This window comes from Sebastes fasciatus, chromosome 6 (assembly GCF_043250625.1).
Source record: "Sebastes fasciatus isolate fSebFas1 chromosome 6, fSebFas1.pri, whole genome shotgun sequence".
NCBI lineage: Eukaryota > Metazoa > Chordata > Actinopteri > Perciformes > Sebastidae > Sebastes > Sebastes fasciatus.
Genome location: NC_133800.1, coordinates 19,694,541 through 19,707,983, shown reverse-complemented (window position 1 = coordinate 19,707,983; position 13,443 = coordinate 19,694,541). Strand labels below are relative to the sequence as shown.

Below are 13,443 nucleotides of genomic sequence, written 5' to 3'. Positions count from 1 at the left end.
CTATCTAGTTTATAACAATACATTTCACATATGCATGAAAAGTAACAGCATTGGAGAAAAAGTTTCATGTGCAATCTGTTTCAGTATATGTCAGACATGCATGCTTGGTTTTGATGTTTTATTATCTGTTGTTTCAGGCACACACTGTACGTTTGGGTCAGACACACTCATTGTTAAAAGACAGTCAGACAGACACTGCACTTTCCTGTTGTGGACCTCAATTTTTCCCCGACTACCAAATGATTTTTCCAGGAAGAGTTTTGTATGAGAGAGCAGTTTTCTTTCCTTGCTGTCTACCTCATTATTTAGTCTGCTTAGAGCTTGCATTAGAGGTCTATTGGATGTTATGTCAATTCCGGTCTCTGGCCGGTTGAACTCCCTGACACAACTTTAGCAGACAGTTGACCCTGTTATCACACCGCTGACATTAGGAATCGAGACATGACTCTAGACAGCGGATGTATTCGTCTGTAATTGGGTTGACGGCATCAGTTAAACTGGCCTACTGGTTAATTCAATAATCCATAATGGCAATGATGACTATTTAGATATGAACATTTTATTGTTATTTATTAAAAAGAGTAAATGTAAAAGCTTTGTTTACTTTACAAAACGTCTGGTATAACACTTTTCATTCTCCTGCTTTCTTTGACACTTATTTGCTACCCCGTTATGCTGTTACCATATTGATTCTGGCTGTGGCACGCACTCTCTGACATCATTCAAATTCCTTCTCACCTCAATCATGTGATACAGCGCAGGCCGTCCGTCTTTTAGTCTCAATAGGAGGAAAACAATGAGATTTCTATCGGTAATACTATTACCAGCCGTAATAGGGTTAGAGCTGCCTGGGTTTACCTTGGTAAGGCAGCGGAAAACTTTATTAGGTTTAAGACCTTTTGCTTTTCTACTTTTTCTGCTGCTACTGATACATAAGAGCCTTTAAGCCCTAGAGAGAGAAAGGTATCAGTTTAGTTAAAAAAAAAGACAGAAGTTCAAGATGGCCCCTCATCTCACTTCTTCTCCAGCGACAAACAAAGTGTTATCTTTCAGGAGGTGGAACCTTTCTTATTTTTTTTACGTGTTGACGGGAGTAGTTTCAGTGTGGCACTGTGCGGCTGATTACAGGAGGAGTCTTAATCAGGTGGTGCAGTCTGCTCGGGGCCCCTGGGGCCGAGAGTGTGCTACATCCTGTCAGACTGCACCGAGAAACAATCAATCATCAGAACGGCTCTGAGACAGAAGAGAGAGAGAGAGGGCAGGAAGATAGGAGAGATGGAGGAAGAGGAGAGCGAGAGAACTTGATGAGGGGAGGGAGAGAGAAAGAGACGGTGCCCTTGCAGAGACTAACATAGAGTTATATAGATGCGAGAACGCCTATGAAAATCCAATGAGTCTAGTTAGACCACAAGCCACCCTGTAAGAGCGCAGTGTGGAAGCCAAGGCCACGTCAAAGCTCATAACAACTGATGTCTAACATTTTCATTGCCCCCCCTGTCTCCCTAACCTTCACCTACATGTTTGTTTCACTGTCCTGGCAAAGCGTCATCCTCACTGTCATGTTGTAAAAGTGATCACATTTTGGCCGCGGTTTCAAACGACCTCGCAGATAGACACCAAAGCCGGGAGGAGAAAGAATCAGAGAGAGAGGGGAACAGAGGGATTGAGGTGGGCCTAGGTTTTACACCCTCTGGGCTCTGTCTGAGGGCTGTGTAATGATGCAGCTCTTTAAAGAACGTCTTAAATGAAAGGCCAGAACAATCCTCTGTGACAGGTGGGATTCTTTATCTAACAGAGGAGGAGAGACAAGACAGGGCCAACAAACACACACACACACACACACACAGCCTCACATGCACATACTTTTGGCTATGCACATACATAAACTACAGTAGAGGATTTCCTGCTCTGTCCATGTGAAGCAGAGGAGTTGAAATGGACAAACAGCAGATCCCATAAAGGTGATTTATAGAATTTAAAAAGATGTGCGTTCTTGGCACACCATGAAGGGTATTAAGTGCTCCAAAGGAGGGCTCGGACACAGATCTCCCCCCAAAAACCTTTTAATCTCCACTCTGGAAGAAAAAAAAATGTATTCTCAAAATGCCTTAAAAATGGAAGCTGTTTGAGTGTGTATGTGAGAGAGAGAGACAAAGAAACAGAGAGAACACTTGTGTGATATGAAAAAGCCTGGAGTCCTGTGTTGTTCTAAGTCTGCCTCTCCTGGTAGGGCCAAACGTGGAAAAATGTTTGGCTCACCTCTTGCCCCATCCCCCAGGAGAAGACATTCCCACCATCTGAAAAAAAAAAGATAGAAAGAGAAGGACAGAGAGTAAACCAACAGTCTGCAAACAATTCAAGAGAGGCAACAAATACAAGCCTGGGGTTAAAATAGAAAAGAAAAAGAAAAAAAACAAAAGTGGAAGGAGAGAAGGGAAATGCGCAGCTGACAAAAGTGGCTCAAGCATCATACATCAAGCACTTGTTACCTCTCCCGGTGCCTGTGATTGCACATGACTGCAAACAAGTCAGTGATAAAAATCTGAAGAAAGATGAGACCGATCGGGCTGGCTTTAAAGATCATCAATCACGGCCCTGTAAGCTCAGATATTATTAGTTCAAGTAAAGCTGCACTCTTCCATTTTATGGACATCATAAAAGACTTTGGGGGGGGGTGGAGGTGGAGTGGAGGAGATCCCCCAGTGTTTTAACTAGGACTGGGATGGATGTGTTTGGAAAAGCAGACCGGATGGATGGACAGCTCTAATGTAGTAGCGCTAACTGAATCACTCACACAGCACCGGGCTCCCCAGGGGAAGGAATGTGGGATGGGAGTGTAAGGCCCCACTTACAATATGTTATACTAAGTAAAAGTGTACGGTGAAAAGGACTGTGCGTGTTTGTGCTGTGTCATATGTGTGTGTAAGTGTGCGTGGGTATGACCTCTTAGACGTTTGGCAAACATGTACGGACTTTTTGACTCATTAATAGTGTGCATTTCTTTAAGGTGTGACAGGGCTGGGCAATATATCGATATTACTGTATGTTGATATCGGGATATGAGACTAGATATAGTAATATGGCATAAGTGCTATCTTTTCCTGGTTTTAAAGGCTGCATTAAAGTAAAGTGAAGTATTTTTCTGAACTTACTAGACTGTTCTATCTGTTCTGATTATTTGCCGCTACCCACTTAGTCATTATATCCACATCACTATAGGTATTTATCAAAAATCTCATTGCGTAAATATTTTATAAAAGCACCAATAGTCAACCCTACAACATCATCGCAATATTGATATCGAGGTATTTGGTCAAAAATATCATGATATTTGATTTTCTCCATATCGCCCAGCCCTAGTGTGACACACTGTGACCTCTAACAAGCACATCAGCATCAAGACTGTAAAAACTTCCAAAACAAGATGTCAACAAGGTTTTGCTCCAAAAAAAGGAAGTTTTTAGGGTAATGGACACATTGCCATATTGTGCATAACAGATTCCGAGTATTATTTTTTTTATTTGTATATGCTTTAACGTCTGTGTACCCCGACACCTGCTGACACACTGACACTTTTTCTAAATGATGTGTATCATATTATCTGCTGAAGAGCCATGATCTGCTCCTTAATGTTACTTTTTTCAACCGTTACATGCAACACTATAAAGACTTTAGAAATACAAAACAATGGGAACATGTCTAGGGAATACCTGTGGTCACATTGGTCAACTTAATCATTACTTTCTACTCTAACATGTTTGTCAATCCATACCACTACTTCCTGAGCAATGCCTCTGTTTTTCACTTATTCTTCACAACTTTTTTTTCTTTCTCTCTCTCTCTCTCTCTCTCTCTCTCTCTGTTTCTCTGCCTGCCAGTGAGGACATAAAGGCGAGTGTGAAGTCCATCACTGCCTGGTGAATAGCTGCCCTTTGTGCCTCAGAACTTAATTCACAGGCTGAAAGGACCCCAGCCCTGCCATAGCACCTCTGTGTGCTGCCTGATTTAAAAGAGCTTGCATGTCCACTGAGGTCTGCCTAAAAGCCTTCTGTTAAAGGTTAAACACACCAGGTTTCATCAAGTTTTGAGGATTAAAAAATCTGATCGTTGACCAGTATGGACACAGCATACCAGATTGTAAATTTAGTTTCCTTTTTTTTTTTTTTATACTAAGTTGAATACAAACAACCCGGTGCCAACACTGGTCTCGCAGTCACTAACGTCTGCACTGTTGTCAAGGGAACTTGACTGTTTTTTTTTCATGGTTGCCATGACCTTATTCAATATATAGACCCCCTCACCCCTCCATACGTTACCATTTGAACATACCCAAAGCGTTTGGTGTTGCAGCCAGCTCTTGGTAACTTTCGGAGGTTGTTCAGTAACAAAGTACCCATGTTAGTATTTCGAGCAACCAAACTTTTCTTTTCTCCTACTTTGGCATTTGTGAAAACGGATGGTTGCAGAGGGCATCAATAACACACCACCACCACCCTCTCTCCCTGTCTTTCTCTCCCCTCTCCCAGAGACCCTTGCCGGGCTTGTTAGGCCTGACACTGGTACCGTAGTGAACAAAAGGACTGCTCGGCTTAGGGCTGCCCTGGAATGTCAGCGGGTTCACATTTCACATGCAGATGCGTGACCCCAGAGCCCTTTAGTGAGAAGGTGCGCTTTAACCTCAGAGAGAAGCAAGAGGAGGGGAGAAGAGGGGGTAAGGGGCACCTTAAGGGGAATCCGGGATGGGGGGGAGGGGTAAAAAATAAGAAGGTCTGAGTTTGCACTGCCTGCATCTGCTCTTACAATGCTATATGTTTCTCTCAGTGCCTACCCTCTCTCTCGCTCTTTCCCAAAACACTGCTGCACACAGTTAAACTCCGCTGATATACCTTATAGAATATTATAATTGTCGATACTCTGAAAACTTGTCAGAGCCCCGTCTCCTCTATGTGTGATCTGCGAGGCGCCCCCTCTCTTCCCCCTACTTCGGAACACATGAAAGCATTAACTTTTAAAGTGCATACTTAAGATTTCTCCCCAAATAATTGAAAAAGCACAATGGGAGGGGTTATGTAAGGCAAAAGTACTGTGAGCTCCGCAAAAGAAACCAAAGCTACTGTCATCTGCTCTCTGTAGGCCCAGGCTGGCACAGTTTCAACTCAAGGGCTTCACACTTCTATAACTTGTTCTCCTTCCCTCGCTGCTCTCCCTATCCTAACTCTCTCTACACCCGTTTGCCTCTCCCTCTCTCCTTTGCTCTCGATAGTGAAAACTTCAAAAGACAATAATATCGTCTGCAAAAGCATGAAACTTCAGGCACGTTTGTTTGTTTTGACCCTGAAGCCCCTTGCTGCAACCCTCCACCTCCGACTTGCAAGTCCTGCAAAATAAATGAGAAAGTGAGAGCAAATCGAGAGCTGTTGTTTTCCGTGCCCGCCTGCAACCCTTATTCCTCCATGTGCTACTGTTGTGTAACATTTGTAGAAAGCATCTCACTGCATATGACACTGCATCTAATGCAGTGACCTCCCAAAACTGATGACAGAGAACAATAAGTTTTGTAGTGAGGCAGAGGAGTATAAACTTTTCAAATACATTTAAAATATTCCACTAAGAAAATGAAAATCAATACCACACAAATGTGTGTGCACAGACACACAGTGAACACGCGCATGCATTTATGCTTCCACACTGACTCATCTAGTTTGGCCTCTGTAGGTGTCTGGTTTGAGGATTGAAGTTCTGATTTCTTTTTGGGAAGTACAAAAGAGCTTTGTCTATGAGCAGGTTGTTGCCTCCAGCCATATCAAATCTGTCATAACAGGGAGATAAAGACGATAAAACCTTATACAAAATACAGCGCAGTAAAAAAAAACTATAATGCTAAGTTACCTACGATAACAAAATCAAAAGAGAACTCAGTGTTCTCTTATCATCTTGCAGAACAATTATGTATGCTTGTGTCAGTACAACATGATTGACCTTGGAAGACGTATTAAGGTGTAAAACATGACCCGCTATAACAATAACAGACATGGTTTCTTCCACTGTGTTTGATTATTACATAAAGAATCAAATCACTTATTATACCTTGAACTTCTAATTGACTGGATTAATCTGGTCCACTGTAATGATGGTATTTAAAAGAACAAAACAAAACATAAAACCAGTCTTTAAAAATGGCATGTATTATGTTGTTAAAGCAGCAGTGGGTAGAATTGGAGCAAATATGATTAAAAAAAGTTATTTTTATAAAACGGTCACTATATCCTGACAGTAGCGATGAGAAATTAGAAAGTTTGTGACCAGGCAGCCGTGTTGAGAACAGTTGAGGAAATACCAAGCACCACCCACCAGCCGGAGCAAACTCTCTCATTTTACAGCTAAACAGTACATTACAAGATGTTTCTGAAAACATTGGAGTTGAGAAAAAGGCATTACAGTAACAGAATATTGATTCATATTTGATCAGCGCTGCCTAATTTGACCGGAGTTTGCGAGTGATTGACAGCTGCCTCCGTTGAATGAACAGCCAATAGGAACGCTCTCTCTCTGAAATGACCTGTGATTGGCCAAAGTCTCCCGTCACGGGCTAGATTTTTTAAAGCCTGAAAACAGAGCCATGAGGAGGTGCAGAAGTGTAGTTTTCTCTCAGAACACTTGAATTAGATTAGGCTGAAAGCCCAATGATGCCAGAAATATTCTACCTACTGCCATTTTAACCTGTCATCAAAACACCATCGCTATCCCCTACACGATTATGATTATTACAATTTCAGTGCTTATCTGATTCAGAGATTCTATTCTGCAAAGAGATTCATCTCTATTCCAGTGATCAGAGTGCTTAATTGTTTATCTGTGTAGTTTCAGAGTGTGTGCATGTGTGAGGGGTTGTGTGCGCTCTGTGTTTAGCACTTCTGCCCTCTAATAGTTGAGACGTCTATAGCATCCACAGCAAGGCCAGGGGAGCAAGGGAGCAATCCATAGGCCTGCGTAGCCATGGCAACTAAACAAGGAATAGGCTAGATGTCAGGCGAGCATGGCTAAATTACCCATTAGAGAAAGCAGGAAGGGGAGAGAGGGAATACTGGTCAGGGCACAAGAGGCTAATGGGGAGATAAGATGGCCAACATATAGACTACACAAACACGCAGGCACACACACACAAAACGATGGGAAAACAGATAGGGCTTGTCACATAAAGGTGCCGGCGCAAACACATACTGAAATAGGAAAATGCAATTAAATGTGTACAAACTCTCACAAACAAACACATGCAAACACAATTTGCACGTGTATTGGCGCACATGTGCCGATACGCACACAGTATGGGCAACTGCATACGTGCATGCACACAAATGCAAAAACACATGGGCACACACACATGTGCACACACAATCACAAGCATACAAAGGGCACAAAGGGAAGACAAAATGGTTTTAATAAAGACGCCCTCTTGGAGAGGTTGCTTGTGAATGTGAGGGAGATGTATTTATAGGAATCCTCCGGTGGGATCCTCTCTGCTCAACCTCACATTTGTGCATGAGAGAGAGAGAGAGAGAGAGAGAAAGAGAGAGAAAGAGAGAGAGCGAGAGAGAGCGAGAGAGAGAGAGAGAGAGAGAGAGAGAGAGAGAGAGGTTGTGTTATTGCCTGTTCCTTCATCCTAATCCTTGATGCATGGCCTACTCCTTGAGTCTATACTAATGAATAAAAGAATAAAGAATGAACCAGTGTAAGTATCTAAACCATTGCGAGAGTGAAAAGGTAAAAGGGGATTGGCCTGGTGATTTGTTCCTGCTGTGCAGAGACATGCACGCACACACACACGCACACACACACACACACACACACACACACACACACACACACCTTTAAGCATCCAAACAAGCTTGCATACTCACACTGTGAACAACATAGCCTGTGCGCACACACAGACGCACACGTACACACACACACACAAAACACAGCCACGCGCGCACGCTGACACAAAACCCCTCCACACACAGAGTCAGGCAGTCCTCCTGACTTTAATGCTGCACATTCATTTGCATGCGCCATAATTAGCGTCAGGCACACAGAGGCTGGTCCTGGGGGAGCTCTGTGATAACCGCTTCCCCTTCTATTAGGGCTCTCATTCCAAGAGTGTCAGACATTGCACATCTTCATTGCGGGGCCTGCAGCACATCGGCTCAGTGGAACCTCTGCTGCTGTAGCTACTGCTGGAGCAGAGGCAAGACGATGGGGACGAGGGGCTGGAGAAAAAAGGTGGAGAACGCTAGGCTCGGCGGAGGGAGGAGGAGACAAAACGAGGACTGAGAGATGTAAAAGAAAGAAAAGGAATGAGGTGATACGTTTGGAAGACAAAGAGAAAGAGGGAAAGAGAAACAAAGAGAGGTAGCGCATGGCAAAGGCGGTTGCACATTGTGCAGCAGACAGACGGAGAGACAGGCTGGACAGAGGTAATGAATGCAGTTATTAAATTGTTTCAGCTGCAAAGAGGTCTATTCTTATGCCATTATAAAGGGAACAATTTATCCCCACTGATCGGCCCTGTCTCCTTTCTCCTCGCTCACTTTGATCTGCCAGCATATTGCCTTGATGTGTCCTATTCAATAGCGAATCTGGGGCAATTTTAATGCTTTTGTACCTCGCCACCGCTCCACTTCTCCCTCCCTGTTTAAAAATAGCTGTTAATTATAAGTGCAGTTTAAATGTCTCTAGTGACCCAGAAATGCAGGTTGGAGTGAGAAGAAGGGATTGAGCATCTCCAAGTTTAAAAAGAGCGAGACACTATTTCTTTCCCTCTTTATCATGCTTTCTTCAATCTCTCCTTTCTCCTCTAACCCCCCCTCCCACGTCTTTGTCTTCTCCATTCACCTCCCCTTCGATTCTACTTCTCCATTCCTTTAGTGTTCCTCCACATTTCTTTTTCCTCCATCTCTCGCTCTCTCTTTCTCCTCTGTGGCGTTTCTTCGGCTCGGTGGGAGCGAGCAGGGCTGGAGGATAGGGGATTCAGTTCTTTCTCTCCAACACACGAGAGAGCTGCAGCGAGACATTGGAGACCATGGCTGTGAAACCGCTTCAGTCTGCAGATTGTATGTGCGTCACACCAAGTCTTTGTATCCATCTCCTCAACTTCCTCCTCTTATGCAGCCGCAGGAGTGGGATGTTGAAAGGAAAGGCATGTGAAGGTGCGCTAGGTAGCGCGGTACGAGGCAGAGGCGCAGAGTATACTTGTGGGGGAAGAGAAGGGGCTGTGCAGGGACCTGAGGTGTGCACCTGGGGGGTGCAGTGTTATAAATAAAGCATTAGCCTCTTGAAGGGAACAGAGATGTGAGGGGCTGTCTCTGCAGCTCTCTTTTCCCCACTAACTCCTACTAACAGTTAACCCGCAGGCATGTACAAGTACTCCTTTCATCGCTGAGGAGGTACGTGTAACAGTACAAAAAATCGGTAAGAGGTAAACTGTGGGACTGTCTTGTGTCAAAATCTGGGCACCCCTTTTTACTTATGCGAGCTCAGGGATAAACTTCCATCACATTGCAAGCGGCTGACATGACTGACGGATAGACTGATTCATCTTTTTGTGGTTATTTTGTAGAACTGTGTAAAATAAAGTGAGTAAAGTTGAAGTATGAAGTATAAGCTAACACCATTATGGGGCAGTTGTTTGGTGGTAAATCACTACAGAAACCATAACATCAAAATTATAATCTTAAGAGAGGTGGTTTTGGACCGTTTCCAAGTGAACCAAAACGCAGGCTGTCCGTTTGGGCATTTGTTGAGATGGACACAGGTAAGCGACAGGTTAATGTGAGTGGGAGAGGACAGACCTGGACTTCTGCAGAAGTCTGATGTTTGCTTGACATCTGGGCTGAAGAGAACATACAGAATATGCTCAATAAAGTCCACAAAACATAGTGACGTTTATAAAGTCATTCGACATAAACTGGAGGAAGGGAAGGGATTTATGCACAGAGTAGATCAGTGCCGAGTCAAAGTGAAAAAACGTTAACAACAATATATCAAAGTCCACAATTCCATGCATAGAAGTGGTAGCTCTCGAGACGAAAAAGATAAATTTGCTCCTTTGTTTGCATATTTTTTTTTTATTTGGTCCGCTTCAATTGGTGCACTGTGAAACCGAACCATACTAAATAGAAAACGAATCAAACATATCAATTTGTCTCTGATTCGGACTAGCCAAACGGACTATGGTTTGTGAAAGCGCCCTAAATGTATCCTATAATACTGTACATGTTACTCCTACACTGAGGTCGCATCTCCTTTCCACTGCGTAGTGGTAGTCTATGAATAAAAAGTAATTAGAGGTATAATTCAAAATAAAATATAGTGACCACAAAACTTCCTCACTTCCTCCCACATCTTCCACTACACCCAGCTTTCTAATATTGCTGTAAAACTATATTAAGATGTCATATGATAATATGAAACATCACAGTGTGAAAGTCTCAAAGCCATACATGATGCTGTGCAGATTGCATTTTTCAAAGAAAATTGTTTAAGATGACACTTCACATGCTCCAGATTCAAATCAATGATGTTGCAAGGACATGTGTAGCACGTTGAACCCTCTTTGACACGTGACAGCGTTTTATATTTCATGGTCTAACACTATGTTCCTTTCAGTAATGTACCACACTGTACTGACCTTACACAGTGTTCTGTTCGTTAGTCCATTTGTTTCCATCTCAGTAAAGGGCAGAATACCTCAGAGCACCTCAACCACCACAGGGTCAAGGTAAGATCAGTGATTATTACCTTATTCAAAGTCCATCAGATTGTTAAGTGACTTGCAAAATAAATTAGCTTAACAATATATTCTTCTGTTGCGAATAAAGAGTAACGTGGCTCTAATAATCAGACAATGCATATGGAATCCAGATCTCATTCGATCTTATGCTCACTTTATTGTTCGCATAAATCCTGGTGCAAACAATGACATGAAACTGATTAGCAACACTTGGGGAGAGAATATGAGAATACGAAGGATATTGTGAAAATTGCTCTAAGCCAATTAACTATTCTGCTCCCCCCACTAATACTCTTATCTCATGCTCTTTTCTTCCCATTCTCAAGGTGTACGTGCCTAAACCTGTCACTAACCATTTGCAATGCTACACAGCGGTGTATTCTTTGACGGAAGAAGGCGATAAGGTAATTTTCTCTCTCTTTTATATCAGTTGCTAATACTAAGACCACTAGAACAGCTGAGATCAGTTCCATTATACCTTCAGACCGCCTTGTTTATGAATGTAGCTATGCTAAAATCTCGATAGGAAGACATATGCTAACATTAGTACAGTGTAACCCGCACTATTAGCTCTAAGGAAAAATTAAAATGACCTCTCTATGTCTCCGCTGGCCGCTCAGGCAATGATATAAAGTATGTCCCCATCAGTATCCATGGTCCGGCCTGAAATTGGAAATATGTACAGGAGATAACCGAGCAGCGCTGAAACAAGCTCTCGGTGCGGGCCCACTCACTCAAGGCGGGCAAGCACTTGATAGATAAATGAGAACAACGTACTGGTTTGTCCACAGGCGTGGCGCCATTGACAGAACTCATAAAACAAAGTGTTAACGCTGTCCTTGGTATGGGTGGCATGACAGTAAATAAAAAGTTATCTAGCAGCAGTGTGACATGCATTTTTAAACATCAGCATTGCCTGACAAAACCACACAAGTGGTAGCTAGTGAAAGCTGCTCTTGGACTCTCTTCAAATGATTCAACGTAACAAGGCTGCCACTGTAACACGAGTGCTAAAGTGTTCTCTCATGTCTGAATGCGAAACTATTAATCTCACAATAAGTAGTTGTTGTGTTATTCATGTCAAATTGCTCGATGTCAAACAAAACAGATGTGTTGTTTTATTTGTCAATAAACATGTCAAGAGTGCAGCACTCGTAAATCAAGGGTCATCCTGAGGCGTGAGTTTTTGATAGTCTAATGGTCTCATGGTCAGCGTGTTAATTCTTCTATAAATGTCCACGGGGGTTCAATCGACAAGATTAACATGTCTGTTTTCCAAAACACAAGGGCAAGAGTGGAAGTGGAATTACGGGAAATTAAACGATACAGTCACCATTTGTTCCTACAGACGAGCTACCAAGTGGAAAGCTAATGAGTGAGACATCAGACTTTATTTTATGTGCCTCATGAAAGCAATCATTATTCGGAATGATCCGAATTAAACTTGACTGGATTCATTTGGCAGTTCAATAATCCATTTAGAATAGTCCTGATACATCTGGGAAGCAAGCTTTTGTACACATCCTTTGTCAATTTACTACGCAAAATTCCTCTGTATCGATCGCCTCATCCTTGAAATGTCCAAACAGAAGACAGAAATGGATGTCAATATAGTTTAACTTGAGAAATGATTCTACAATCACAGAGATTTTTTTTCAGTATTTTACTTCCAAAATACAAAAAAAATCCAAGATAAACAAAAGAAAAAGAGAAAAAAAAGGATGATGGTGTAGAGATGGCGGAAAGAGATGCAAGCTAATGACCTTGATAAGACCAGGGACACGGAGAGCCCAGGGAGAAGACGTGATGTGTTGCCGTGACAGCGGTGTAGTAGTGCCGGCGACAAGGGGAGATGAGGAGCTTGCACTTCTTGGCTGGTGTTACACATTAGTGTTGTTGTTAGCCAGGGGCATCGAGGGTGATTGTGTTTGTGTGTGTGTGTGTGTGTGTGTGTGTGTGTGAGCGTGTGCTTACAGAGCGAGGTACGAAGACATCCCGGTCGAGGCCTCGCGTGGTGACAGAGGCTGATACCAATCTAATGAGATAAGAAACGTATGCAAATGAACCTGGCCACAGTTCACACTAATCAGCTTAACGCTCCGATAGATATCAGCTATCTGTCGCATCGCGCGCGCACACACACACACACACACACACACACACACACACACACACACACACACACACACACACACACACACACACACACACACACACACACACACACACACACACACACACACACACACACACACACACACACACACACACACACACACAGGCTCTCAGAAGTTAAAACAATCAGTGAGCGGATTTGCCATGCCATGTATAAATACACAGAAACACACAAACAGGCCCACTCAATACAGTACAGTAAAGATCACAAGTCAAACTGTTCATCACACCTGTAAACTCGAAAGAATCTATAGGTACAATATCCGTGCAATCAACAGCTTGAATACGATACTGTAAGTGTGAGCATTCACACAGCTATAAATTCATTTGTATACACATTGCATAGGTATAAACCAAAGGGGTGAATGAATCCCACTGTACAACATCATCTCATCCAACAGTTCGTATGATATCTTATGAAAAAGATATTTAGATTTAGAAAAGATCGACTTGTTTAGGTTTAGGCAACTAAACTACTTAGTTAAGCTTAGGAACAG

The 13,443-nt window shown here is 42.8% G+C and overlaps 1 protein-coding gene across 7 annotated transcripts in view; it reads right to left on the bottom strand.

Annotated features, from left to right (window-relative positions):
- LOC141769318 (uncharacterized) overlaps window positions 1-13,443 on the bottom strand; it is a 322,621-nt gene that overhangs the window by 16,984 nt on the left and 292,194 nt on the right. For all 7 annotated transcript variants that reach the window (XM_074638262.1, XM_074638260.1, XM_074638256.1 and 4 more), the window contains one exon: window positions 2,260-2,297. In XM_074638262.1, coding sequence (XP_074494363.1) covers window positions 2,260-2,297 — 38 coding nt within the window. The remainder of the gene's footprint in view (window positions 1-2,259; window positions 2,298-13,443) is intronic.